Here is a 24,574-nt window from a genome sequence, read left to right on the forward strand (position 1 = left end):
CGTCGCGTTATTCGTTGGCGTGGATCCGAGGGCGGGGAAGTCGTTAGGGTCTAAGCCAACCTCACTCGTTGATGACACTGAGGGTGATGTCCCGAGCCCTGACGGTTGTGTGATATGCGGAGGCATCGAGCTTGAAGTCCCGTTCGTTTGTTGCTGCTGCTGAGATGATAGTTGTTGCTGCAGTGTGCTTGATTGTTGATGCTGGCTAAGAGCTCCACCAAATCCGTAGCTGCTTTGTCCGCGTGCTTGCAGAAAATTTGAGACAGGCTGAGTTGTGATGGTCTGCACCTGGGATTGCTGTGTAGTCGTTCGATGGGCGTTCGGTTGGAGGCTAGGCACATAACCGCCGGTCGCCTGGAGAACATTTCTTGGTGGCATTCCGTAACTGGGATATTGTGGTCGGAACTGGCTCGCGAGACCAGGTTGGGCTGCCAGACTTGGCGCCCTCTGCTGTGGTTGACCTGGAATGATTGATTGAAAACAAAATTGCGCGATAAGTGGTGCAAAAAGAGCAGCATGCGTTCGCTACTCACCTGGTCGTTGCATTACTTTTTAATGCGATAAAAATGGCTGAAAAAGCGGCAGAAATCCAGGAAATCAGCAGCGCTAAGATAGATAAATAATGCGATCCTTACTTGGTGCAAAAGTCAAGGATGGCTGCTGAGGATATTCCCAACCAATTGCGACGGTATGGAATAGTATTACCTTTGTTTGAGTCTTTGTTTGTCGACCATCATGCAGGATCCTTACGTAACTTGACATGTATCTGTCCAGAAGGGCCACATTCCTCACTATCGCGGTAGCAAATCATCTCTGTCGGTGCGAATACGACTTCTTTGTACTTGGTGTAGATATTGGTGGCAAAGGGCATTTTTCTTGCCCACTAAAATATCTATAGCGCCTGACCAACGCCTGACAAACAAAAAAAATTCTCATCCGTGGAAAATTCCCTCCCCTTTCTTGCCATATGACGTTGACCACAAAACTTGCCCAGAACCCCTAAAATTTCGTGCCAGAGCGATCATTAATGGCTATTTGAACTCTTGAAGCCAAGCGTTGTAACTATATAACCAAACAGATCTACACATATCTTCGAACGTGAGTCCATAATCAATGGAGGTATGTTTTTCTCTCGGTTCTGTGATGGATATCCCACTAATGAACCAAAGGTAGTCAACCCACGCGTTGCACTTTTGTCAAATCTTGAAGTCCTCACGTTGCTGCGGGAGCTCGAGAGTGATCACCTCACCCGCACAAAGTTAGCACAACGCATCAAGAAAGAGGAAGAGGCCTCTGGAACTGTTCATGGGTCCTCTACATTAGCAAATATCAATGCGCATCTGGAGGCGACGGAAAATCTAAGAACTATCGAAGTGGAGGTACGGAATTTTGATGAGCTTTAATACAGGTTTACTAATTGTTCTATGCAGGCTATTGGTTACCTCTCAGCTGACTACCTCCCAACGTCGTCTCAGTCCGCGGAAGGAGTTACGAAGCTCGTGAAGGATCTTGCACCCTACGAGCTAACGAAGGCGGAGAAGCTGCAGGTGGTGAATCTTGCTCCAACACTTGCTGTGGAACTGTATGTTGTATGATGCACTCTCTTAGTTTCACCGCGGCCCCACTGACCATTCAATACAATGTGCAGATCGTAGAAGAACTGGAGGACAGGCTGGGAGATCGCATGGAGGAGATCCTGACTCACGTCCGATCATCTACAGCGACCGCAGCGGCGTCCGCGTCCCAAAGCATCGGGATGGGTTCCGTTGATGACGTGGTGCATATAGAAGAAGATAGCTGGCAACACAACTCCGGGGAAGACGCTGATGGGATTATTGACGAGGACATGTTTGATGACACGGGTGAGGGCGCTGGCGTGGAGGGTGATCTTGATGTGGATGATGACGATTAAGCAAGTAAATTATGTGTACTTCTTGTAACTAACAGTTTGACATTCATAGCTTTCCTCAGAACGAAATATATACCACGGCAGGCATCAGGGCTTTTCACAGTCTCAAGACCTTAGATTCGAAGGAAATATTAAAATTAGGTTAGGGAGGTCGTACCCTACCTTTCGCGGTCTAGTTGTTCCTTATTGAATCGCTCCAGAACATCATGTAAAAGCAGCGGTTGTCGATAGGCTTTGAGCGCTTGAGCTACTCAAGAGCTGCTATGTTTGTTCAGGTGTTTGAAACCCATCAAGAGTTTGAAACTGCACATTATCTTGCCTTCCGCTTACCTTAGGATCTTGTAAATTTCAGGGAAGATGTATTTATGCATGAGATTTACTATTCCAAAATTTCAGAGGGAGATTCGAAGATTTGTGCTCTGGAGGCATGACTTTGTGCTTTTCATTACACCAACCAAACAAAAGTATTGGAATGTTTTCTCAGATCCCTTTGGATCGGCTAGACTGTTTATTCTGAAACTTTCCAAGTACATTTAAATTTTATTTGAAAGTCTACCTACAAATTTCTAGAGGGGGAGATGAAGTGCTCTCGGGAGGAAGGGCAAAATACCAAATTTTGCTCGCAAAACAGCTCGAAAAACGTGACATTTGCGTGACATTCGCACATCATCCATCAGCCAAATTCGTTGTTACCTAGTGTGACACGAGTTTCAATCTCCTGATATATCTGAACCCTGAGCACCGGAACGCCTCCGACAGCGAACACAACACATTTATACCAAAAAAAAGTAGATATTCATATAGAAGAGAAAAAAGATTATTGGCTTGTTAAAAATTTAAAGAATTCAATGAAGTGGTGAGGCAGAAATCGCGCAGCGGTGAAAAAGTTTCAAACACCTGAACAAACATAGTACTGATCGGGTTGATAAATTGGGAAAACCTAAACCGTAAACGTCATATTTGATAAAAAATCAAGGAACGGAACGGATCACGCCGGAGACCTGCCCTCAAGCCACACTTATAAGGCGGAAACTATAAATCTCATCCCTTCGGAGCCCCTTTCCCCAACCACCAAGAGCAAACAGCAAAAGGGTAAAGACTTTTTTATCAGTGGCGAGCCGGCTTACTGACGTCTCTCCGCAGGATTTTTGTCTGGGTCAGGCAGTGGCTTCGTGGTTGGACCAGAGGCATTCGTCTTTTGGTATGTCAGCCCACCATCCTGCACGCTCGTCTCGTTGATTGGAAAATCCAGGGCGGACATTGAGGGCCGCGCCATTCAGCAGAGTCTGAGACGATATGCGGTCACCAGAGCGTCAGCGGATCTGCGTCTTGTGTGAGTTGTTGATGGCGAAGTACAAGCTATCGTACGTCGCTTACCCCCATCTCCCACTCCATTCTTCACCTCCTGACATTGTGCTTTCAGATGGTATACAGAATGCCTTGTCCCTAGGAGGGCTGGTGCAAGTTGATGGCGAAGTACAAGCCATCGTACGTCCCTCAGCTCTTCCATCCTTCACCCACTGATACTTTGCTTACAGACGGTATACATTTAATGCCTCGTCCCTGGGAGGGCCTGGCGCAACTATAAGTGGGCATTGTAATCCGATGTCCCACATTGATAAGGCTTGTCATTTGGCCAATGACTCGCCATTGATTATTCCGACATGAAGTTCGTGTCGTTGAGGAACGTCTTTCCGCCATATCACTTTTGGCTGGATCTCGAGAATTGTAGAAACATACATTGGGTTCGTCGTTCTGACTTTCCCGGATAGGTTATCGGTCTTGCCGTGTGCAGGGCTCGTTATGAGTGATTTGTCTACGTTGTAGGCATTTTGCAAAGAAGGGATTACTACTCGCTCCGTCTTCGTGACGCCGCATGGTTATCTTTTTTATGCTTGAGAGTGCTACTCTCGAGTGAGATTTCAAATCAATTACCCCAGGACATACTTTCCGGCATTGCCAAGTATCTCTACTTTACAACTAGTTAGGTGCTTGTACTATGTTGACTACTTCCGAATGCCAATTTGTAGGTTGTAGAGCAATCAAGATTCCTCCACTCATTATGGCGCAAATTAGCCAGGTTTGTTGATAAGTTGAAAGTGAGTATCAAGTCTACCATGCCAGCCAAATCTCTTGATCCTCGGAGCAGCACCGACGAGAACGAAGCGCATTACAGGTATGAGGTTGTCCGGAATTTCGACCTAGAAGTACGGAGAGTCCTGCAAGTCTCCACATTCTTCAGGGCTGAACGGGGCGAGGGGGTGAGGCAAGGGTGAGGGAACAGCATCATTTCTGTCATCTTTAATACCAGTGCATGTGTTAAAGTGACCTCAATCTCGTGCTTTGCAACACCAAGAGCTATTCTGGCCTTGGAGCGCATAGGGCGCGCAGGCGATCGAGAGACAACTCCTCGGGAATGAATACGCCAACTAAGTTAATGAGCTGGCGAGAATCTTGAAAATGTGATTGCGCGCTGATGCAAGGCTAACTGACCAGACTCGCCAGCGATTGCAACGACCCATGAGTCATGGCTGTGAAACTAATGTCAGTAAGGTGTTCGTTGCGACGAAAGCGATAGTATTGAGGGCAGGACTCGAAATCATTGATTGAATTCAAATCAGCCGTAGAGGCGCATATATATACACCAGAGCGGCGAGATACTGAAACAGCGTTCCAATTTAAGGGAGCGAGTAGTTCTTGAAACTTGGGTGTACCAAGACCTATGATTCGACCGGTAGTCAATATCCACTGTCGGGAAGACTGCACAAAGGCGTTCGCACCTGTAACAGGATCCCATCCAATTGTCGCATTGAAACCCTTAGTGCCTAACACAGGGAAGAGCGTTAGGCCAACGATGAAAGAAATCAGGAAATGTCAAACCGCAACCGGGGTTGCCACCCGTAGTGATGTCGTTGAATGCGGACGTAAACTTGTCACTATAAAGCTAAGATACGAACACCGGTGCTATTCAGATTGATTATTTTGAAGCCATGAAGGAACCTTTACCGTAGGATTTATGAAACCGACAGAGTTCTTGCCCTGAGCAAGCCGAGCATCATTGATCAAGGAGATCATAGAGGCGAAGACGGGCGACGATGCTGAAGTGCCATAAACAGTGGCAAATTTTCCGCCGATCGCTTGAAACGTAGTGGTTTTAAATTTTGAAAAAAAGAAGGCAGGAAGCACCTTACCAATCACATAATTTGCCCTTGAAGTTATATGTCAACGACCGGACACAAGAAAACAGGCCGCAAGACATACCCATTGGCGGAGACATCTGGGAAGCCGCGCGATTTCCCATCATTGTTATAGAGTGAACTTGAATATGGCGGTGTATGGTTCGTCATGAAAGTATGCACGGCGGCAGATTGGTATTTAGGAACCCTGGAGACTGGTTAGATTGCTGTCAGGAAGAAAACAAAAGAACGCACGAGAATATGTTGGAAAACCCTCCACCGGAGTAAATAATTCGCTGGCAGGCGCTTTCGGGATCATGAACGGTGGATCCATTATTGATTTGGGTTGCTCCGACAGAAGTGACGTAGGGACACCCAGACTTAAGGGCACCGTAAATCAACGGGAAACTCAAAGAAACGCTGTGTGAAGGAGAAAGCTTACGGGAAATGAAGGGTTGAAGACCTTGCCTGTTGGGCCTGAATCAGATGGATCTATCCAGATATGAGATGGATAACGACGAGTGAGTGTAAAATTATCCACAGTGCGTGAATAAACAATTGCCATCGTTTCCTGCGACGCCGTAGTCACCACTGCTGTAAAATACGGATGTTCCCATCATGCCAAGCTGTGAACCATAATATCGTCAGTCAAGGGCAATATTGCAATTGGAGTAGCTGACCTTCGCGTATTCATTGCATTGTCGGTTGGCATATCGATTAGTCACAGACGCCTCATCCTGACCGTAAGAGATGGAAACCACTTTGGGGGGTGAAATTATACCGCATGAGGGAGGGTCTATGGTCACAACTTAAAACAAAGTTTCTGTGGTTGAGATGGGAGTTTAAAACGCACGGTTGTAGCCTGTGGGATCTGGATAAACGGGGTCCTACCAGGGGGTGAGACCTTGCTGATAATGGCGATGCTACAGAAAAAACTCCTACCAAAACGGGGTCATTCAGTGCGCAGTACGACTTGTCCACCGCATCAATCCATGTGTTGAATGAACCACCTAATGCGCCTGTTTGGACATCGGATGATGGATGAGAACCAAAACGAACCTATCACATCGTCACCAGTTTGAAGTAGAGTGATCGTTTGTGGATTTGTGAGACCCATGGCGTACTGGAGGTCGAGATTGCTTTCCCCTGCGTACCTAAAACCTTGCTTCGAGGGATCGGTTTGCAACTCACCTTTTTTGATAAGTCAACATAAAAGCGGCCTTAGAGCTGTTAGAAGTAGGAAGGTTGCAGGTGAACTAACCTCCATCTATGGAGACGAGCTGGGGGCGAGTACCAACTTGTGTAGAGGAAAAATTTCTACAGGAAAGAGGTCAGTTCGTGCAGATTAAAAAGCTAAATTCATACTTGAAGAATAAATCGAGATCACCACCGACATAGGTCTGGGGCGTAAACTCCGCTATGAGGATTCGCGTTTAAAGGTTGTCAGAGACATGAAATTCGCAAAACTAACCAATCCCAAAAGAATTTTTCTTTGTGGCGACAGGTGTGTAATCAATGTTATAAAGCGCGCGGAGACATTCCATCGTTATCAACTTATCGCATTTGGCCAAAGTGGGAGTAACCGTAACCTCTTCTTCCACTCTATGAGGACCTGGCTGGGATTCCAGAGCGCCGAGTCCGCCAGTACGCTTGCGCTGGACCATTGGGGAAGGTAGGTGATTGAAATGAACGGTGGGCATAATCAGGTCAATGTGTTTTTCCATACGAGCTGGGATTGAATAAGTTTGACGGCCTTGATGATTAGAAACGAATAAATTAGGGTATATAGTAGTCAGGGGTAGAATCGCACCGATTTGTTCGTCGCCAGAATCCTCATGAGTAAAGACGTAGTATTCGGTCTTGAGAATTTCCTCAGCCTCCGCAGCGGTAGCGTTGAAATGAATCCACCCTCTATTGATAGAGAGACCTAGACGATCACGATGGATGCCAGAGCCTACAAGCCAACGAACGACCTCCTCAATCGTTTGGGTGGTTGGCTTGAATTTATCGACGAGGTCAGTCGCCGACCAGTGTTTACCATAACCGGGCGAATCGGGATGAGATACAGCCATAAGCATATCGTCCAAGTGATCCAAATTGTTCTGTGTTAGCCCGAAGCGCATCGGCAACATAAAGTCAACCTCCAATCGACGACCTGGGACCCAGCCATGGGGTTCTACCTGCCTCCGTTCAAAAACAACATGGTCGGAGGGCGAAGGAAGGGCAAACGCGAGGCCACAGATGAACGGTACTCGCAGGAGGCAGCGCATGAGGGAAACAAGGGGAAAGGGGAAAGGACGGGGAACTGGATCAAGGTCGATGCAAAGGTTAGGAGAAGGCATCTATATACGACCCTTGGCTTCCGGCGGATAATATTTTAAAACAAAAATGGAGGCCGCCTGCGTCGGGCTCGTCATCGTTGTACAAGCCACTGCAAGAGTACTCACATTGAAGTTCACATTACTTCTTCGAGAAACCCGTATTTCCCTGATTCATCTTCTGCAAAGGTTAAGATAACGAGGCAAGAAACGCGCTTTACGCGTCCATACTATAGTAGTACTGGTAGAGATTGCAGCAAGCGCAAAACTGTTGGAGTAAGACATTAATGTCACGTGGCTTTTTCGTCCTCAACTAAGTATTTGCCAGCAACGAGTTGAACCCGGCAAACTTCCTCGAGACGACCCTAAACCGCCTATACGTTTCGGGCCTTTGTACTTGGTGGTTGAAACGAACAGTTATGATGAAGTCAATGTGAGGTTCGACATGGCCTGGTACGGAATCTGGCATCTTACAGAATATATATATATCAGATATAAAGTCTATTCTGACGTTGACAACATACCAAACTGTTCATCGCCAAAAGAATGAGCATAAACATGGTATTCAGTGTTGAGGAGCTTCTCAACTTCGGCGACCGTGGCGTTGAGCTCGATCCAGCCTTCGTTTACCGCGGGAAGCAAACAGTCAGGAGAGAACCCAACTTCCACAGCCAGTCGGTAACCGCGGCGACGGACTGACGGCTACATGCGAACGTGCCGAAGACTTTCGCGGGCGTCTAATGCTGACCGTAGGCAGTGGATTCTGTATGAGAAATTCTCAGCAAAAGTTCTTCGGAGTGGTGCACATTTTGCTGCGACAAACCGAGCCGCAAGGGCAAAATATTGTGGAGTTCAAGACGACCGCCGATTTTCTAGTTGATCGAGCGTGTACTGGAGATGGAACTGCAATTGTAACGCAGGCGCACACAGCAAAAAGTGCGAACGGGAGAAATTTTGCGAGATGAGATAGAATGGTTCGTATTGATGCTGTGGAGAATGCTCAGTTCTCTTAGGTTTAAATACAAAAATTTTCACCCACCTTGTAGGCAGAAGCCGGACATTGGGATAGCCGGGATGTGGATTAGCCATCATACAATGCGAAGTGGTTCGCGGAAACATGAACACATGGAGTTCGAGGTGAAGGAGCAGGTAGCTTAATGTGGTAGTCAAGGTGGCATAGGCGGGGATAAAAGCAATCGGTGTTGGCGACACTGGCCGGATGCTCATCTAACTCTTACAAGAGTCTTCGACGACCCAAGAGTGGAGGATGTGGGCAGTGTGTTGTCGAGAGGGAATGGTCGTTATGAGAAAGCAAATTCTGATTGGGGGTAAGAGATGGCCATGGTGATTGTTCGTGTGGATTTAATCTCACATTGTGAACTTTTCTAAAACCGATGAGCTGATAAGGGAGCAGTTGGTCTCAAGTTGAGAACGGTTACCCATGCATGTGAGTCGCAATGTCATTCTCCAGCAGATTCGCGGCACCAACTGATTATTCAGTCAAACTCTACAGTTGTCGAGGTTGAAAATCAGGACGTCCTCAGCACCGACCTTGACAAGTTCATCCATCACTTGGGCGCATTTGTTTTTCTCCACCATACTGCTGACGGCTACCCAATTCTCCTCTTCCAGTCGGCTGATGGTAGGTGCCCTCCGGCCAGGTGTAATAATGATAGCGGCTGCCAGATTGTCGCGGGAAATGTTGTACTCGCAAACTACATACTTGCCTGCGGCGATGACGCCTGCGATTCGCCTTGCGATAAGAGTAATAAGAGGCGTCAAGTGAGGGTGCTTGGGTACGCTAGATCTGATGAGAACCGCTTCCGTTTCAAGAACAGTTGCGATTGCGTGCAACCCAGCGGCTCGCATTGTGTCACCGGATTCTGTATCGCGTGTGGGTTTGGTTCGAATGCAGTGAATGAATTCCTCTCACCAACGAGGTCAACTGCGAAATTTTTCAAAAGTAAGTAAGAGTTTAATTTTTACGGAGTGGCGGAACTGACCAATACCGTCTGCGAGGCCGAGTGCGCAGGCAGCCTCAACACTGCCCCCAACGTATTCTATTTGTGTGCGGTTTCCTTCCACGAGTTGTAGGCGATCGTCGATCTCACTAAAATATTTACCAGCCAGAACCTCGAAACTAGTAACGACGCGTTTTCCAGCCAAATCGTCTACTGTCTTGATGGATGAACATTCTGGCACTTGCACTTGGAGCGAGCATTTTCCAAAACCAAGTCGCAGCTCTTCGGTTACCAGATCTTGCATGTTCGACTCTAGAATGACATCGTGACCAGTAATACCGAGATCGACGTCGCCCTTGCCGACGAAGGAGGGAATGTCTGCTGCAGGAAGGAAGACTCTGAGAAACGATCAGTCGCGGGGGCGAGAAAGACAGCCCCATCACATACAAGGCAATGCGGTGATTCAGAACAAGACAAACATCTAATCTATTATTTCGTCGGAACTGGATATCCGCACCTGTGGAGGAAAATGAATGATGATTAGATGACATCGCAAACGATCTCACCAGCCAGTAGTGCCAAACACTTTTCATATAATCTTCCTGTGAGGTGTCATCATACATCTCTGAAAGATCTTGTTCGAAATCACCTTTCTTCGGAATTGCGAAAAGCAATCGACCGTCTAGAGTTTCTGAGTCTGCCAGTAACAAGTTGTCAGTGGAGCTGTAGAGATTGTGAACATCCCACATACTCATCCTGAAGATTGCCCGTCAAATGGCTTCTGGAAATGCACGTCTAGTAATTTCCGCGTCTATGTTCCAAAAAAGTGCGTGGTATCTGGCGGATGATGGAGGTACTTGACTAAAATTCTAGATCTGCAAAGGATTTTGGTCGGATTTTTTTTATTGCGACCGGCCCGGCGACGGCCGTCAATGAACTTATGAAGAAACATACTCGTGCGCTGGACTACAAAATCGCACTTATCCTATATGCCTGCGAGCTCTTGTGAGCGGTCGTGGATTTTTCTCCTTTAAGCATGTCTTTTTCTCAAATGCAACCGAATTCTGACTGGTTCGGAGATTCGGACTAGGAGGCTGCGAGAGTGCCATTTTGCGAGTCAGCTGCATTGTCATTTTGGCTCTCGGGGAAGCGCTTGGGGTACCTAGGGGTTTCAGGATTCTAGAAGTCTCAAGTGGCTCTAATTTACGCAACAAGTGACTCGCAAGGACCACGAGACCCAGTGAATGCGCTTCTTATCGTCCACTCAATGCGCACCTTCCACGTTATAGAGGCGCTCGAGGATTAGTGTTGGGCCTTATAAACCCCTGCAAAGCCGAATGTGGGCTCATCCCCCTCATGTCTGCTCCACCTATGAGGTCTTCATGGCGAAACACTTCAAATCCGACTCCCAGTGCGCGTCCCCGCATTCCTGATGGTCGTATTGCACGGGGACGGCCATCCTCCACTGTATCGCCCAATTCTTACAGGTTGTCTACACCTCCCAATGCTTTACCGCCGGATCGCGACATACTGGAGGGCTTACATACTACGCCGTTACAAACCATAACAATTCCTCTGCCAGGGGATGAAGATGAGGACATCAAAATCACCGATTATGACTTCATCGGTTCTTACAACTGGACCAATGATGCGACGCCCACTATCATTGTGCCTGGTATGCATGTCCTACTTTCCTCCTGGTAGGAAAAACACTAACTTCGTCGATAGGTTCTCCGCCCCAGTGGCTAAATAGGAGTACACCCTACAATGTCCAACCAGACATCGGCCTCATGTTTCGTGATCAAAACGGTTTCCGCATGCCGTCTGCCGTCCTTCTTCCATTGGTCGTCGCCGTCAACAAGAAAACAGAAGATGAAGGGAACCCTCCTTTCGATTGGTCCTCCATCGATTTCGTTACTGATCGAAACGGGCTAAGAAAATTGACGAGGTGGATTGGTCAGAAGGAAGTGAAAGATTTTAGGATCGATATGCAACTCGCTGGAGAAAAGACGGTTCTTTTCAACCGCTGGGAAAAGTGCACTAGAGAACAATTTGATGGGCGGACTTTTGGATTCAACTTTGAAAAAGAATCCACCACTCCTGCGCCGGGCTGCAAGAATGGCACAGGGCATCATCGCATTGTGACCTACGTAAGTTCCAAATACCCACTGCTGTCGACCGGAATGCTTATTGTCCCCTAGGACCTCAGTGGTTTGAAAATGGTCGTCCGTTTTGAGGTTGACGCATGTTTTCCGCCTCCCGCGAAATCCTACCCACGAAAGAGCATATCCAGTATCGACGAACTTGCCCAATCACTCTCTGGGGTCAGTTTGTCCAGTCAGCCGTCTTCAGATCAGCCTTCTCCCTCTCCCAAGAACGGTTTAACCGTGGTTAAAGGCGGAAGCTACGTCTCTGCATCGGCTGTCATTGAGTTGACAACTCGCTCGGAAGCTAGGCAAAAATTCTATGATTGGAAGGAAGCCTATCCACAGCTTTTCTTCTCCCAGACCGCGCACCACTTCCTCGCCGTTCACCAGCGCGGCCGTTTCATTGAAGTCAATAAGCGGAAACTATCATCTCCCGAGCTGCAGAACGTTGAGCAGATCATTCAACCCGATTTGAAGCTGATGAGGAAAGCGTTGGATAAGATCAAGGATTTGGTAGTCAAGTACGGGGAGCGAGGGCGGCTTACTCTCGTCTGTTCCAATGGGGAGCTGAAGCTTTACGAAAGAAAAAGCTTGGATAGTTGTCTTCCTCATGATTTTCTGGAGCTTTTTTGATTTGTACTTTGACAATATGTAATTTCTTTCAGGACTGTTGTTGCGCTACTCAAAATATAATGGCGTTATATCTCCTGTTCTAGCTCTTGGGGTTGGCTATCGCTCCGCTTTTCTAGGACAACGATGGCGTTAACTTGGGACGCTTCTGCCAGATTCTGGCAACTGCAGCCTCACAGCTGTCGTACGCACACACTCCCAACGTACTCCATCCCGATGGCATCTTGACATTCTTTACTACGTTTGTCTGAGCGTATCTGCTATTCTTTGCTTTCGAATGATACGTTATCTTGGGGGATAATGCGGCTTCTAGATCTGGGGTTGTGCAAGAAGATTGACCATTCAAACTGGGTACATTTTATGACTGTGGACATTGTCACTTCTGGCTAACCTCAGCTAACCTCATCCAACTTCGTCCCGCTTCTTCTCCTTTGCAAAATAGAGTCATCACTGTGTCCCCATTCTGAACGTAACTCCCTTTGATTTCACAAGACGGTCAGCATTATTTGATGCTTGTAGCCCCGACAGCGCTGACAAGTGGACGGGTTTTTTCAAGTGGAACACATTCTATGTACCACCTCGCTGGCAATTCGGTTCAGCTCGATTTGACGATCCGGAGTCGATATTTTTATTCGCGGAAAGCGGCCAGTAGGATTCTGGAATACGGCGTTGTCTATATTTTCCAAATATGGGACATAGTTCCCTTACAATCTTCAAAACACTGTCTTGTGCCACAAGTAGAAGATGCTGCGGCCAAGGCGAACACAAATTTGCCTGTTGGCACGGAAAAACCACGGACGTGCCAATGTGGATGAAAGCTTCCTGTCATTTTTACAAACAACGCCTGCTCCACGTTAAGCTTTTTGGGTCCCGCAAAAACCTCGCAGAAATCCTCTGCGTCGCATCGGATTCAGGGTGAATGTAGGGATCAATGCCAAGTAACGGATGTGTATAGATTTACCATTATCACTGATCGGCGCAGGCCATCGCCCAGAAGTCCACGGAGCACCGAAGACTCAAAGAGATTTTGAGAACGTATTTAATTTCATTGAGCTTGAACATTTGGGTGTAAAAATGTGGATGTGTTGCGACAATGGGAGATTGACGCCAAGACCAGCCCTAATAACAGCTGGAAGTGTGTTGAAGAGCTAAGAATGTGTGTAGATGAAACAAGGGGCCGCGACTCGAGGGCGAAAAGGTTTCATGATCAAATAAAGATCTTGTGTATTATGAAATGGAGCCCGGATGTCGAAGAATATTTATGATGTTGGGACAGACGTTGATGTCTGCCTCTCAAATCAAAACAGCAACAAAATACATGACGTTGAGTCGGGACACAGCAAGCCACAATGTGCCTCTGCCTCAAAGTCTGAAAATCGAGGGGATGATTAGCCTGGAGCTACCACAAAAACAATAACAAAAAGATAGATAGAATCAGAAGGAAGGCAACGGAATAATCCACATGGGTTTTTGCGCTCTCGGACTCGCGAGTACGAATACTCTTTACATCCGCGAATGGTTTCATCAAGAAAACGGGAGGTGGAATAGACAACTTTGAATTCAACTCACCCTTCTTCGATGTGGAGGTGTATGTTTCCCGATTTACATACTTTGCTGGACCTTGGACATGCGTAATCGATGAAGCATCTAGAAACGTTCGAACGTCAATGAGGCATCCTCATCAAGAGATAGATAAGAAGGAAGGCAACGTAGTAATCCACATGGGGTTTACGCGCTCTCGGTGTACGAGTCCGCGGAGCACAGTATTTTTCAAGACGTACTAAAGCGAAGAAAAAAGCCGTTGGACTTACGTAGCACTTGTAGAAGTCATGAGTCCATGGGCTGATGATAGTCTCGAGTTTGGGTGCTAGTTTATCTGGGATGGCAGTTTCAACTTACTTGCAGATGAAAGGGAAACACGGGGACTCACCGTTTTGCGCCAACATCAAGAATATAAAAGTCTAGGGGCTAACGATAGCATTGAGCTTGCGCGCCCAAAAAATCTCTATGGCATTGTAATTGCAAGCTGGCTGCGTGGAAGGTGAGAGACAGAAATGCGTGTTTGGTCAACGTTTGATCATGGAAAAAAAAATTCCCGTTTTGTTGTCACGGATGTGACATGTCACTCATAGGCGCACGCATACCACATGAAGCTTACGAGTACAAGGTAGTGTACGAAGATGAAATCGTGAAATCGTTAGCCGGTCTACGGTGTAGAATACGATGAGAGATAAGATACGAGATTGCGTATGAGGAATACATGATGATGCGGTCAACGAATGTGAGCTGGATCCACTACCCATGACCCTATCGACTGGTGAGTTGCGTAGTCTGGGGGGGTATCGTATGCTATGTGATGCTCATACATACACGTGTCGAGAGCCTGACAGTGATGGATGACCAGGTTGGCTGAAAAATGGAATAAAAAGTGTCTGAAGGCAATAGATAAATGAACAAAACCGGTCCAAGGTCCGCCAGACCAAAACGAAAAAAAGAGATCAACGAAGGTGTTGATCAAAGAAGTTGATTACAGAAGAGTGCCGGCGCCCTGATAAAAAGCAAGTATTCGTCATTGCCGCAACATATCTAACCAAGAAAAGAACACGGACGAATTAATTCTGCTCTATAGCACCAACGATGAAACCGCCGACAGTACCAATCCTACCGCACTTAGCACTCCCACCACCCAACGAGGCCCAAGAACCTCGTTGGCATCCGAAGAAACGTCAACCGAACGCCGCTTCGGTGCACTAGCAGCCGCGGTCACATTCCGCAGCTGTTGCGTGGGCAGCATGTTTGGCGTTGTTGAAAGCTGGAACATGGGAGCTAACGGTGACCCATCAAACGCGAACATGTGGAGTTTGTATCCCTGTGTGGGATCCTGGAATATTCTCCACTGCGTGTAGTATTCGGTGAGGTTGTAGTTCTCTATAAAGTTGGATACGGCTGCACAGGGATCTTGGACTTGTTGGAATCCATCGCCCAAGGGGTACATGGTGATGGAGCCATTAGTGTTGAGGGTGTATGTGCCATGAACCCAGCCAATCACCCCCGTTATACACGTTGGTTCTGAGCCTAGGAGCGAGCGAAATAAGCACCGGCGAGAGAAACGGGCGATTGAAACAAGATTCACCATTGCTGTTGAACCTGTACCTTGCGATCTCGTAGAAACCGTCAGTTGTGCTAAATTACGCAGTTAGTGACTCTTCTTTCGTTTATCCATAAGTGACGCACAAAGAGTATGAGATTCCTGTTGTTTTAGGGTAGTTAAATGACATGTTGGCTGGGTTGGCAAAGGTCTAGAAAAGGGGACAGGTCAGACATGGTGTCTGAGGGGAAATTCAACCACTTACTGCACCAGTTGTGACACCCTTACTCCCAGAGCTCCAAGTGCCATAAATGGTGGTGGCATTATGGGCCAAATCATAAACAATCGCTTGGGCGTTTGATATGCGAGCTATCGATGCAAGCATCACCATGAGCAGCGATGTGAGAATCATGTCTTGTCTATATGTGTGTCGTTTTAAAAGGAGGAAGCGAGGCCTTCCAGTGTTTTCTGGGTGAAAGATGCGTCGTGGACGTGGGGAACGATTAAAATTGTGGAGGGATTAGGGTGAAGAACGACGGCGACGGCGAGGAGATGATGAGAGAAACGAGTGGAGCGAGAGTTTGACTTTGTTTGGCTCTCTGAGTATTGTTCTTGGCTTCGATGGTTGATACGACCGTTGCCGCCTCTAGCGGGTCCAGAAAGGAGCGTTGTAGGCAACGGGAAAGGAGGTCGAGGCGAGAATTTGCCAGAGATCAGGAATGCACACGTTGAAACAAGGAAGTTGCAGGGTGCAACAAGCCGTAACAATGTTCCCATGGCATTAGCGCTCAACGCACCCAAGATCTCAAGTTCGCGTCCCCACTCAAGCATTCTTTCAGTTACAAGTACGCATATCCTACACTTTCCAGGATAGTTCTCTAGTTCAGTATTATTACACAAAAAGTTTCTACCGATTAGAAGGAGGGAAGGATGGCGCGAGCGAAGCTTATGCAGCTTATCAAGTAGCATCCATGGCGTCAAGAAGAAAAAAGAAACTACGTGAATCGACGACAACATTCAATCTTTCTTGAGATCTCTTCGTATCACAAATATACGCTCGCCATCCGCTGTTGAGGTCCTCTCTTGAATCCCAACTATGTTTTGTAGGGCTTGGATGGACGGGCTTTCCCTTGCCAGGACGACATACATCTCGAGGCTATCGCCAACCTATCAAACATATGAATAACACTCTCAAAAAGGATATAGCACAGTTCGATATCTCACCTCAATGTGCCGTTCTGTGGCACCTGTGAAGGAGTCGATCACAAGCGACAACACAGTGTTCAACGGTAGATGTTGTGGGAATGAGGTTCCTGGAGCAGGCGTTTGGTTTTTGAAGTAAATCTGTAAGAAAATCGAACGACGTCAGTAACTGATAATGACAACGGAGTGCGAATAAAATAGGCGCGTCACGGAAAAAGAGTCGGGGCGGCATCGCAACAAGCGAAAAGGAAGAATGATGACGGGGAAACTGACCTGATTGTCCAGGAAAGGTTGCATGAGTGACTGGGCAGCACCAGCTGCACGGCATGCTTCACGCTCATATGACCCAACGGGATCAAAAGAGTAGACAGCACCGGTACCTGAGGAAATGAACATTAAGGCGTAAGCAAACAAGTCGGACTATATGAATGTGAATTCGACATACCATCCTCTTCGATTCCGCCGAGGATATTGTACACGTAGTAAGGGAAAAATCGACGTGCGTAGAGCATTGTCTGGATCAGACGCGCAATGGCACGGATGGGCATATCTTTCGAATGGGCGTGTCGATACCACTGATTGCATCGTCAAGTTAATACGAACACTACTGCGGGGAGGATACATACTTCCAGACGCTGTCGGACTTTTTTTACAAACATATTTCCATCCGCTGCGAAGCCATTAACAGCCAAGACAGCCTTATCTGTTCTAAAATCGTAACCGATGGTTGTGTAACTAGTACGTTGGAATGTAGATCGAAGATGGTGACTCACAATCTGAAAACTTTCGGTGCATACCGCGTCTGTATGCTGTAGCCCTCACTCTGCCTGGTATCCCCAGCAATGACGCTGAAGTCTGCACCAGCAATGGCGAGAATGGTGCCGCCATTCTCAGTGTACGGATTGAACGAATGCTGTTGAGGTCGTTGGGTCATTGCTACCATCGTGAAGGCTCGTGTAGTGTTGAAGAGAAACGAGGATAAAAGATATGAATAAAGCTGAGATATCGTTTGTACTTATGGTCGAGGACAGAGGCCGCGTAATGGGACCTTTTGCACCGCGTGGGAAATATAGGACCCTGTCAAAATCTGACATAACTCGTTACTCTTGCATTACTCCGAGGTTTGTGCTTGGTTGTGGTCTCTTCCGTTTCCGAAACTCACTCAGCTATATAGACCGGTCCGAAGAACCCACAGTTGGCCTTGGCCGACGCACCTCTATATGTCCAGAATATCATGAAGAATTTTTTCTTTTGGGCTCTCTCTTGAGGAGCTTCTTTTGTCTGTTTTCATTAAACTGGGCAACACTTTCAGGACAACCGGAGCGTTTCAAGCTACCAATGGAACACGTAGACTAGCCCCAAGAGCCCTCTTCCGAGGATACAGGGCTTACGTACATGCGCCAGCTTTCACATTTTTTTCCGTGATTGATTATGGAAATAAAACCTAAACGCGAGCGTTGGGGAGTACTCACAAGGAACATCCACAACGCAAGGCGTTCATCTGATGCACATACTCAAGGCAAGCAAGGTATGCCCTTCTAAGCGCCGATATTTGTCCGCAAGTAATTTAGCTTCTTTGGTAGGGCGGCCCTTCCAATGATCAGGTTCAACGTACTTCCCCTCGGCGGTCGCGCAATTGCTTCGCAAGTGGGCTATCGAAGCGCGAGTCCTATTAACTCTTTGCTCTAGTTTGTGCATATAAGTCAGGGTCCCTGCTATATGTCGACGATTTCGGACTACATCTGGTTGTTATCTTCTCCCGCTGGACAGTCTCCTGACGAAATATCAGGGGTTGCTTTATCATTATGGCGAAGCCAATTGATACGATAGATCAAGATTCTCTGCGCCCCAGTTTTGCAATACAACCTCCAAGGATCCCCCTTCTGCTTTCGAGAGCGGGGCTTTGTTGGCTCGTCATAATCGCCCGGCGGGACGATATGTACCTATTTTTGGCCGGAAGAAGAAAAGATCTCTCCGACCCGAAAATATCTTCTTTTCGCGTGCCTCGCTGACAATTATATGGCCGCAGAAAATCCAAGGCGAGATATACACCCTGACAGTCACGATCGGTATAATTACAACGCAGATTTATAGATCCGATTTCCCATTAGGACGGTGAGCAGTCGAGGTCCCGAGATTGTCAGAAAGAGGAACCCCCTCACTCAATATCATTAAGGGGTGCGTTAACTCTCTCTCTGGTTTTTTTTAGTAAGCATCGGCCTACGAATTCCATCACCGCCCTCGTTAAAAAAGATACGCCGTCGCTTCTTCATACTGTAGCGCATTGTCGCGAACTGCGTGTCGTTACTGCACGAAGTTTCTACCATCGGCTGGCCCTGACAAGGGAAGAGACCAACGCCGATTTCTAGCATCCGATCTACTCGTAGAAACTATGTACGTCTGTTCCTTGTCCATTCATGGCGATTCCGGAGTTGGCCCATTCCCGCTTGAGATGCGGTGCAAAAAAAAAAAAAAAAAAAAAAAAAAAAAAAAAAAGCAGCTTGAATAGGTCCTCATGCACCCCTCGCTTTCAAAATTTATTTCGCACCCAAAAGTTTGTGGTACCACCGCATCATGCAATGATTGTCCTTCACCTGTAATTTTTCCATTGGGGGGGCAGCTTTACAATACAGATATCATTGTTCTACATTGCGACATTTTGTCAACAGTTAACACAAGGAAGATTATTATTAATAACTAAGTACGATAGTCGTTTCAGCCGTATGTAATTCTCTCGGTGCCACTTGCAAGGTATATGGTTGGTGTAAGCCGAGCAACAATCATCAGCCATTCACAGCAATGCATGGAGGATATGCCACTACTCAGGCCACAAAATCAATCTTCGTCAATGCAAAATCACAGGAAATATCATCCTCAGCTCAACCTACTTGTGGACGACACCTTTGCGTTGTGGTTCTCATCTCTCCCGGTTTGAATTCAATAACCTCTTGTAATTGTATGGGAGGTGGTGATGAAGACATGTGGCCTGGGTTAATTAATTTGCTAATGCGGCGAACCGCTGGTCCAGGTAACATCAGAAACCTCACCAGGACCTCCTCAAAGAAAGTATGCCCCCATGTGACTCCCAGCTACCGAGACCACAGCTACCTAACACACCTAATAAAAGGCGTGAGAGGTCGTCTCATACGAGACCTCACACATGTACAATGTAGCATGCATGGATTAGAAGGTAATTGCTCGCTAACGACAACAAAGCGATGAGTATGTGCCAGATCACACAATTTGGACATACCGTTGCAATCACAAAGTTATCAAGTCTTGCCTTGGTGTCGAGTTCACGATATTAACCCAACACTGCTCCGAAGTCAGCAAAGCAAGTGACCCCACAGGAATGGTATACTTGCAAGGGTCTTATCGCCCTACTCTGCTGCAAAATCAGGACGACGGATGCCCCAACAATACTAAGATAACTTACAAGGACGTTATCGCACCTCAGACACCGCTCGAATACGATGTAACAAACGCTAAGGAACAAAGATTAGGAGATACTAGAATATGAGGGAGAATAGACATACCTGGCGTTTCTACCCCTCTGGTGGGTTTACCAGAAGCACTTTTTCGAAGGTACTTAGGGTGCTCCGAAGAAACAGATTCAGTGGAAAGGTGTTATAACGCCTGTTACTTTAGGGTAGGCCAAGGGTAGGCTTATTTCCTAATCTGAGTTGCCGCTCAGTACTGCCAACTTGCCACTCTGAGACCTTGGGCGTTAATAAACGGTAATGTTTCCCTTTCGACCTCGCAATTTGTTGGCTAATCTTGGACTTACGATACTTTTCAGTCCCCGGGATTTCTTCCTTAACTATTGCGAGCATTGGAAAGGGTCCATATGAGAGTCCGAATTTATACATAACTATCAGGAGCCGCTTCACGCAAGTAATGCCAAGACGATAGGTTACTGACAACTGCTTCGACAGTGCTGTCGAAGTTGACGACATCCTGTCCGATCGGATACAGGTGACCTTTTAGGAAAGCTCGATGGGCGAGCCTGGACTCGATTTCTCCGTCAACAGTTGTGGTTTGGCCCGCAATCTAAAACTTGTGGCCATCTACAGTATCGATGCAACTGCCAGCTTCGGTTGTGTTAGTAGTACCCCCAAGCTGTGTTTTCTACCTACAGCAGCCTACAACCTCGAACCATCCATCATTCTCGCCGAGGGATGATAAATCGTTCCCGAGCCTCCGAAGTTTTTCGACGGACCAGTTTTTATTTCTCTTCCTCACTCATCGATTAGTTCTGTATACTACGCGTCAACCCGCGTCGCCACAGACTCGCTTTCGGACAATATTCGCATCCTCACCGACCTCTGCTTCCGCCTTTGGCGACAGTTTTCCTCCAGGCGAAACCGAGTCCGATGTCTTATAGATGATGATTGTTTTCGGAGTTTTTTTTCCCCCTCGAGACCGGTCTGTAGCTCTCTGCTGCCCAAATTCAGGTTATTGTTGTCGCTCTTTTGCTGCTTCTTTCAGTATCTATATAAATATATAATTTTCATCTACTCCGTTTTCTGGCCTTCTAGAAATAAACATTAAAATACTGGAGCAATCCCGCGTACACATAACCACGAACGATTGTAGTTATCCGCGTTAAGTTTATTCAAAGATATCTATCCCCCAACCTTTGCTTGGGTCCACAGCACGCTCAGGTGGATGGGATGCAGCAGCTTTCTCCAGCTCATCGAATGACTTTTGCGGCAGGATGACGACTATTGGAAGAAAGATCAGTCGCAAGCTGAGAGAGGAGATGATGCGGAACGGTGGACCCACCCTTGAAGTTCTCCTCGATACGGGAGGGCGTAACGCTCTTCGGCAAAACGACGGTCTGTATCATTCGTCGCTTAGTAACCTCATTGGATATGTGCAATAAAGAAAAGCCATACACCGCGCTGCAAATGCCAGGAGATGTATACCTGAGCCGGAGTAATGTTGAGCTCCTTGGCAATATTTTTGACCTAATTAGTAATGATCCTGTACGTCAGCTGTGTTGGGTGGAACATCATACAAAAGAGCGCCAACCAGGGGAACCTCCAAGGACTCCTTAACTTTCTCGGCACTTCCCAGAGGAGAATACGCTTCGAGGAGGAGGTTGTTATCTTTGGCCCACTGGAATGTATGCAATCAACTTTGACAGAAAATTTACAATGACATCCCACGAACCTTGAGTAACTCGGGCTGGGGATTCCAATAGTTTAGCTCGACTTGATTTACAGCAGGCTTGATTTTGAGCGGGTTTGCAGTTAGATTCTGAATTCTATGGACGTGGACGTCATAAGACGGAACCCCCTAACCGTTTGGGTGACGATAAATCACCTGCGGATGTTGAAACTTTACAAAAAAGGTAAGCACAACGAATAAAATGCCTATCGGAGGCACTTACTTGCTAATTCCTATGTTCCTAACCTTCCCCTTCTCCACCATTTCCTCGAGCTTTTGCCATGTTGGATAAGGATTTTCAGTCAGATCATAGTCAATCTCATTCCTCGTGCCCTTTTTGAACGCCACAGGCCTAAAAGTAGATCGGTCGGCTTCCTTGGAAAGAGCAGAAACAATGCTCACCAGTGAATAAGGTAGAGATCGAGGTAATTCGTCCCTAGTTTTCGTAGAGAGTCGTCAAGATTGGGTTCAATATCCTCCGGTGCATGGAAAGAATTCCAGAGCTAGGTGTGGGCCATGTAAATTGAGGATTAGATACAAGCTCTGAGGGACATGAACGCACCTTGGAGGTCAACCAAATCTGATCCCGTGGTATTTGACTCTCCTTTAACGCGACACCGACTTCAGCTTCGTTCTGCCGCGACGATAAGCAAAGGTGAAACTCGTTTTAAATCATGGAGCTCACGCCATAGACCCACGCGCCGTCGATATGTCTATACCCAGCCCGGAGGGCCGTCTGCACGTTCGACGTGAGTAAATCGACCTGCCACAATGTGAGGGAACCATCCAGACCTTGACGGCCTCTCCAACTCGACCAGGATTAGCACGCCAAACACCTTTACCAGTCCCTTGTCAGTCCCAGTGAAAAGACCTGATGCCTATGACCGGATCTCACCCAAAGCAATGCCGGGGATCTTGTCCCCCGACGGAAGAGTATAGACCTTCGTGGAGATGTTTCGGTGTGCGCCCCCGATGCACCCTCCCCCACGCCTCACTACGCCTGAACGCGTCAGCCCGTAGAAAACGCCGTACATGATGGTGATTGCAGTGAGAATTCGAAAGAAGGCCTTCTTGGACTCAAATTGAACTGGCGAATGTCTGGGTGCTTGTTGGACCGTGCGTTGTGTTAGGGGTTGTTGTACCTCCTGTTCTGCAGGCTTGAAGCCGTCTGCCTCTAGGTCAATGTCAACTTCGGTTGGAACAGCCTGGTAATTGGAAGTGGAGAAAGCCATGGGAGTCGAGCACTCAAATACTCAAGTTTACTCAGGCCGAGGTGATTTCCGATCACAGATTGCTAACACTTGAGGCAGGGTCCAATGTGTGATCTAGGCAAAGGTACCTCCATAATTGTCGACACTTGTTGAATAATAAAGCTGATGTGCATCCCGAAAATATTGATTATCAAAATCTCAAATTGATGAACAATAAGAACATTGAGCACAACGAGTGGTCATTTCCGTTATTTTATTCTTCAACATAATCTTCAGCTGAGTGGTGTTGCCATGGCTACCAAGGTTATTTCCCAAAGAAATTGTTTAGATATGTAAATTGAATGTGCTCAACATTCTTATTGTTCTTCATTTTGTAATTTTGACAATTGATGTTTTCCGGATGCACACCAGCTTCTTTATTTTACAAATGGCCACAATTATGGACGTACATATGTCCAAATTTGTCCTGAATATTCTTTGGACCCTGTCTCAAGTGTAACCAGTTGCTCACTCATCGCTAATTGATGCTGCACAGGGCCGCGGGCCGTTTCTCCGGCTGCTACAACTTCCTCACCATACTTATACAAAAAAATACAGATTTACAGATTTACCAAAGCATCTCCTTGCCATGTTCATCAATGAACAAACCTATTTACCGAGTGAGCGCGTTCAGAGTAACACTGCTACTGTTTCACCTACCGGTAGGACCATCCTTATCCAGCAATGCCCAAGGTAACAATATCTCCGCACCAGCCATAACACTCTTTCCGCCCTCTCCAAAGGAGTTCAACTTGGTCGATGTGTACCCAGGAGTCACAGCATTAACTTTGATGCCCTCCTTCCTCAAGTCGTGTGAAAGCGCGATAGTATATGAGTTGGCAGCGGCCTTGCTGGTGTTGTAAGCCGCGAAGTGAAGGTAATCCGATTTCGATTGGTGATTGTTTGACGCCATGTCAGTAGAGACATTGAGAATCACGCCGTTAGGGGCAGCGAGGATGAGCGGGAGGAGGGTTGTGGTTGTTTGGATCAAACCGAAAAAGTTGGGTTCAAATGCCTCGCGGACGATAGCGAGATCGATGGTCGACGCCGCCTGCGGTCGATCCATACAGCTGACACCTTCAATTGAGCGTCAAACATAAGGAACGGATGCGCCAAGTTCATGAACATACCCGCATTGTTGACGAGCACGTCAAGACGTCCCTCTGCCTTCTGGATGACTTCCTTCGCTGCGACGATGGTCGTCAAGTTTGTAACATCCAACTCGATGAACTTGACGCCGTCTAGCCCTTCAGCGTAAAGCTTATCTCTATGAAGATAATCGGTCACGATATATAACGTGTAATATTCGGCAGACCGACGCACTGGGCTTCTTGACCTGCGACCGGATTTCTCGCTCCTAAGTAAACTGTATGCCCCATTTGAGCGAGCAAGCGGGTGAGTTCAAACCCAATGCCAGAGTTGGCACCTAAACCCAATAGATTCAGCCCATATAATTTTTGAGTGGATGAATAGTGAGGCAAACCAGTAACGAGGATGACTTTAGACATGATCTGGTAGGTTGTTGAACTTCGAAGCGGGAATGTCGAAAGGGCGGTGGTTCTCACTTGACCAGCAGTGCAGCTTTTATAGACATTCCAGCAAGCGGTAGTGCGTTATGTTGCGTCATTCGGCAAAGGAGGTTTACTAAGTCCAGGTTGACGCGTTGACGTTTACCAGCGGCAGCGGCAGAAGCTTAGCTTGCTTGGTGAAACGGTGATGA

The 24,574-nt window shown here is 47.2% G+C and overlaps 11 protein-coding genes across 11 annotated transcripts; 3 read left to right on the forward strand and 8 right to left on the reverse strand.

The window, feature by feature from the left end:
* Nucleotides 1-1,113: 1,113 nt before the first annotated feature.
* LACBIDRAFT_308881 (uncharacterized protein) lies at nucleotides 1,114-1,912 on the forward strand (the record flags this gene model as incomplete). The annotated part of the gene is made up of 4 exons (XM_001875707.1): nucleotides 1,114-1,119; nucleotides 1,170-1,379; nucleotides 1,431-1,589; nucleotides 1,649-1,912. 4 exons carry the CDS (start codon nucleotides 1,114-1,116, stop codon nucleotides 1,910-1,912), a joined length of 639 nt encoding a protein of 212 aa, XP_001875742.1.
* A 1,053-nt stretch (nucleotides 1,913-2,965) lies between these two features.
* LACBIDRAFT_308883 (uncharacterized protein) lies at nucleotides 2,966-3,954 on the forward strand. The gene is made up of 5 exons (XM_001875708.1): nucleotides 2,966-3,001; nucleotides 3,053-3,110; nucleotides 3,162-3,273; nucleotides 3,448-3,654; nucleotides 3,737-3,954. The coding sequence occupies exons 4-5, from the start codon at nucleotides 3,574-3,576 to the stop codon at nucleotides 3,806-3,808; spliced, it is 153 nt and encodes a 50-aa protein (XP_001875743.1). The 5' UTR covers nucleotides 2,966-3,001; nucleotides 3,053-3,110; nucleotides 3,162-3,273; nucleotides 3,448-3,573; the 3' UTR covers nucleotides 3,809-3,954.
* A 439-nt stretch (nucleotides 3,955-4,393) lies between these two features.
* Nucleotides 4,394-7,427, reverse strand: LACBIDRAFT_381800 (aorsin endoprotease precursor; the record flags this gene model as incomplete). The annotated part of the gene is made up of 17 exons (XM_001876121.1): nucleotides 4,394-4,629; nucleotides 4,690-4,734; nucleotides 4,790-4,853; nucleotides 4,916-5,046; nucleotides 5,101-5,117; nucleotides 5,171-5,293; nucleotides 5,341-5,465; nucleotides 5,528-5,553; nucleotides 5,627-5,711; nucleotides 5,766-5,881; nucleotides 5,939-5,972; nucleotides 6,028-6,095; nucleotides 6,145-6,276; nucleotides 6,347-6,402; nucleotides 6,451-6,502; nucleotides 6,557-6,814; nucleotides 6,896-7,427. The coding sequence occupies 17 exons, from the start codon at nucleotides 7,425-7,427 to the stop codon at nucleotides 4,394-4,396; spliced, it is 2,100 nt and encodes a 699-aa protein (XP_001876156.1).
* A 1,476-nt stretch (nucleotides 7,428-8,903) lies between these two features.
* On the reverse strand, nucleotides 8,904-10,119 carry LACBIDRAFT_292479 (uncharacterized protein; the record flags this gene model as incomplete). The annotated part of the gene is made up of 6 exons (XM_001876122.1): nucleotides 8,904-9,286; nucleotides 9,337-9,348; nucleotides 9,407-9,762; nucleotides 9,812-9,881; nucleotides 9,931-9,966; nucleotides 10,014-10,119. 6 exons carry the CDS (start codon nucleotides 10,117-10,119, stop codon nucleotides 8,904-8,906), a joined length of 963 nt encoding a protein of 320 aa, XP_001876157.1.
* A 601-nt stretch (nucleotides 10,120-10,720) lies between these two features.
* LACBIDRAFT_308886 (uncharacterized protein) lies at nucleotides 10,721-12,144 on the forward strand (the record flags this gene model as incomplete). The annotated part of the gene is made up of 3 exons (XM_001875709.1): nucleotides 10,721-11,039; nucleotides 11,093-11,514; nucleotides 11,566-12,144. 3 exons carry the CDS (start codon nucleotides 10,721-10,723, stop codon nucleotides 12,142-12,144), a joined length of 1,320 nt encoding a protein of 439 aa, XP_001875744.1.
* A 1,661-nt stretch (nucleotides 12,145-13,805) lies between these two features.
* Nucleotides 13,806-14,087, reverse strand: LACBIDRAFT_308887 (uncharacterized protein; the record flags this gene model as incomplete). Its single annotated transcript, XM_001876123.1, has 2 exons — nucleotides 13,806-14,017; nucleotides 14,072-14,087. The coding sequence occupies 2 exons, from the start codon at nucleotides 14,085-14,087 to the stop codon at nucleotides 13,806-13,808; spliced, it is 228 nt and encodes a 75-aa protein (XP_001876158.1).
* Nucleotides 14,088-14,764: 677 nt separating this feature from the next.
* Nucleotides 14,765-15,620, reverse strand: LACBIDRAFT_308888 (uncharacterized protein; the record flags this gene model as incomplete). The annotated part of the gene is made up of 4 exons (XM_001876124.1): nucleotides 14,765-15,216; nucleotides 15,275-15,324; nucleotides 15,376-15,440; nucleotides 15,495-15,620. 4 exons carry the CDS (start codon nucleotides 15,618-15,620, stop codon nucleotides 14,765-14,767), a joined length of 693 nt encoding a protein of 230 aa, XP_001876159.1.
* A 44-nt stretch (nucleotides 15,621-15,664) lies between these two features.
* LACBIDRAFT_308889 (uncharacterized protein) lies at nucleotides 15,665-16,198 on the reverse strand (the record flags this gene model as incomplete). Its single annotated transcript, XM_001876125.1, has 1 exon — nucleotides 15,665-16,198. One exon carries the CDS (start codon nucleotides 16,196-16,198, stop codon nucleotides 15,665-15,667), a length of 534 nt encoding a protein of 177 aa, XP_001876160.1.
* A 48-nt stretch (nucleotides 16,199-16,246) lies between these two features.
* LACBIDRAFT_182747 (20S proteasome subunit) lies at nucleotides 16,247-17,366 on the reverse strand (the record flags this gene model as incomplete). Its single annotated transcript, XM_001876126.1, has 6 exons — nucleotides 16,247-16,396; nucleotides 16,454-16,573; nucleotides 16,706-16,812; nucleotides 16,878-17,007; nucleotides 17,059-17,140; nucleotides 17,206-17,366. 6 exons carry the CDS (start codon nucleotides 17,364-17,366, stop codon nucleotides 16,247-16,249), a joined length of 750 nt encoding a protein of 249 aa, XP_001876161.1.
* Nucleotides 17,367-21,043: 3,677 nt separating this feature from the next.
* Nucleotides 21,044-22,447, reverse strand: LACBIDRAFT_245122 (uncharacterized protein; the record flags this gene model as incomplete). The annotated part of the gene is made up of 11 exons (XM_001876127.1): nucleotides 21,044-21,156; nucleotides 21,218-21,272; nucleotides 21,331-21,402; nucleotides 21,476-21,553; nucleotides 21,608-21,701; nucleotides 21,761-21,775; nucleotides 21,828-21,956; nucleotides 22,007-22,107; nucleotides 22,167-22,238; nucleotides 22,290-22,340; nucleotides 22,397-22,447. Coding segments are annotated over 11 exons (831 nt in total), but the record flags the coding sequence as incomplete, so codon positions are not given.
* Nucleotides 22,448-23,211: 764 nt separating this feature from the next.
* Nucleotides 23,212-24,405, reverse strand: LACBIDRAFT_292481 (uncharacterized protein). Its single transcript, XM_001876128.1, has 5 exons — nucleotides 24,338-24,405; nucleotides 24,178-24,280; nucleotides 23,985-24,121; nucleotides 23,515-23,931; nucleotides 23,212-23,463 (listed from the first exon to the last, which is right to left on the reverse strand). The coding sequence occupies exons 1-5, from the start codon at nucleotides 24,360-24,362 to the stop codon at nucleotides 23,423-23,425; spliced, it is 723 nt and encodes a 240-aa protein (XP_001876163.1). The 5' UTR covers nucleotides 24,363-24,405; the 3' UTR covers nucleotides 23,212-23,422.
* Nucleotides 24,406-24,574: the final 169 nt, after the last annotated feature.

The sequence above is a fragment of the Laccaria bicolor genome, genomic scaffold (assembly GCF_000143565.1).
Source record: "Laccaria bicolor S238N-H82 LACBIscaffold_3 genomic scaffold, whole genome shotgun sequence".
Classification (NCBI taxonomy): domain Eukaryota; kingdom Fungi; phylum Basidiomycota; class Agaricomycetes; order Agaricales; family Hydnangiaceae; genus Laccaria; species Laccaria bicolor.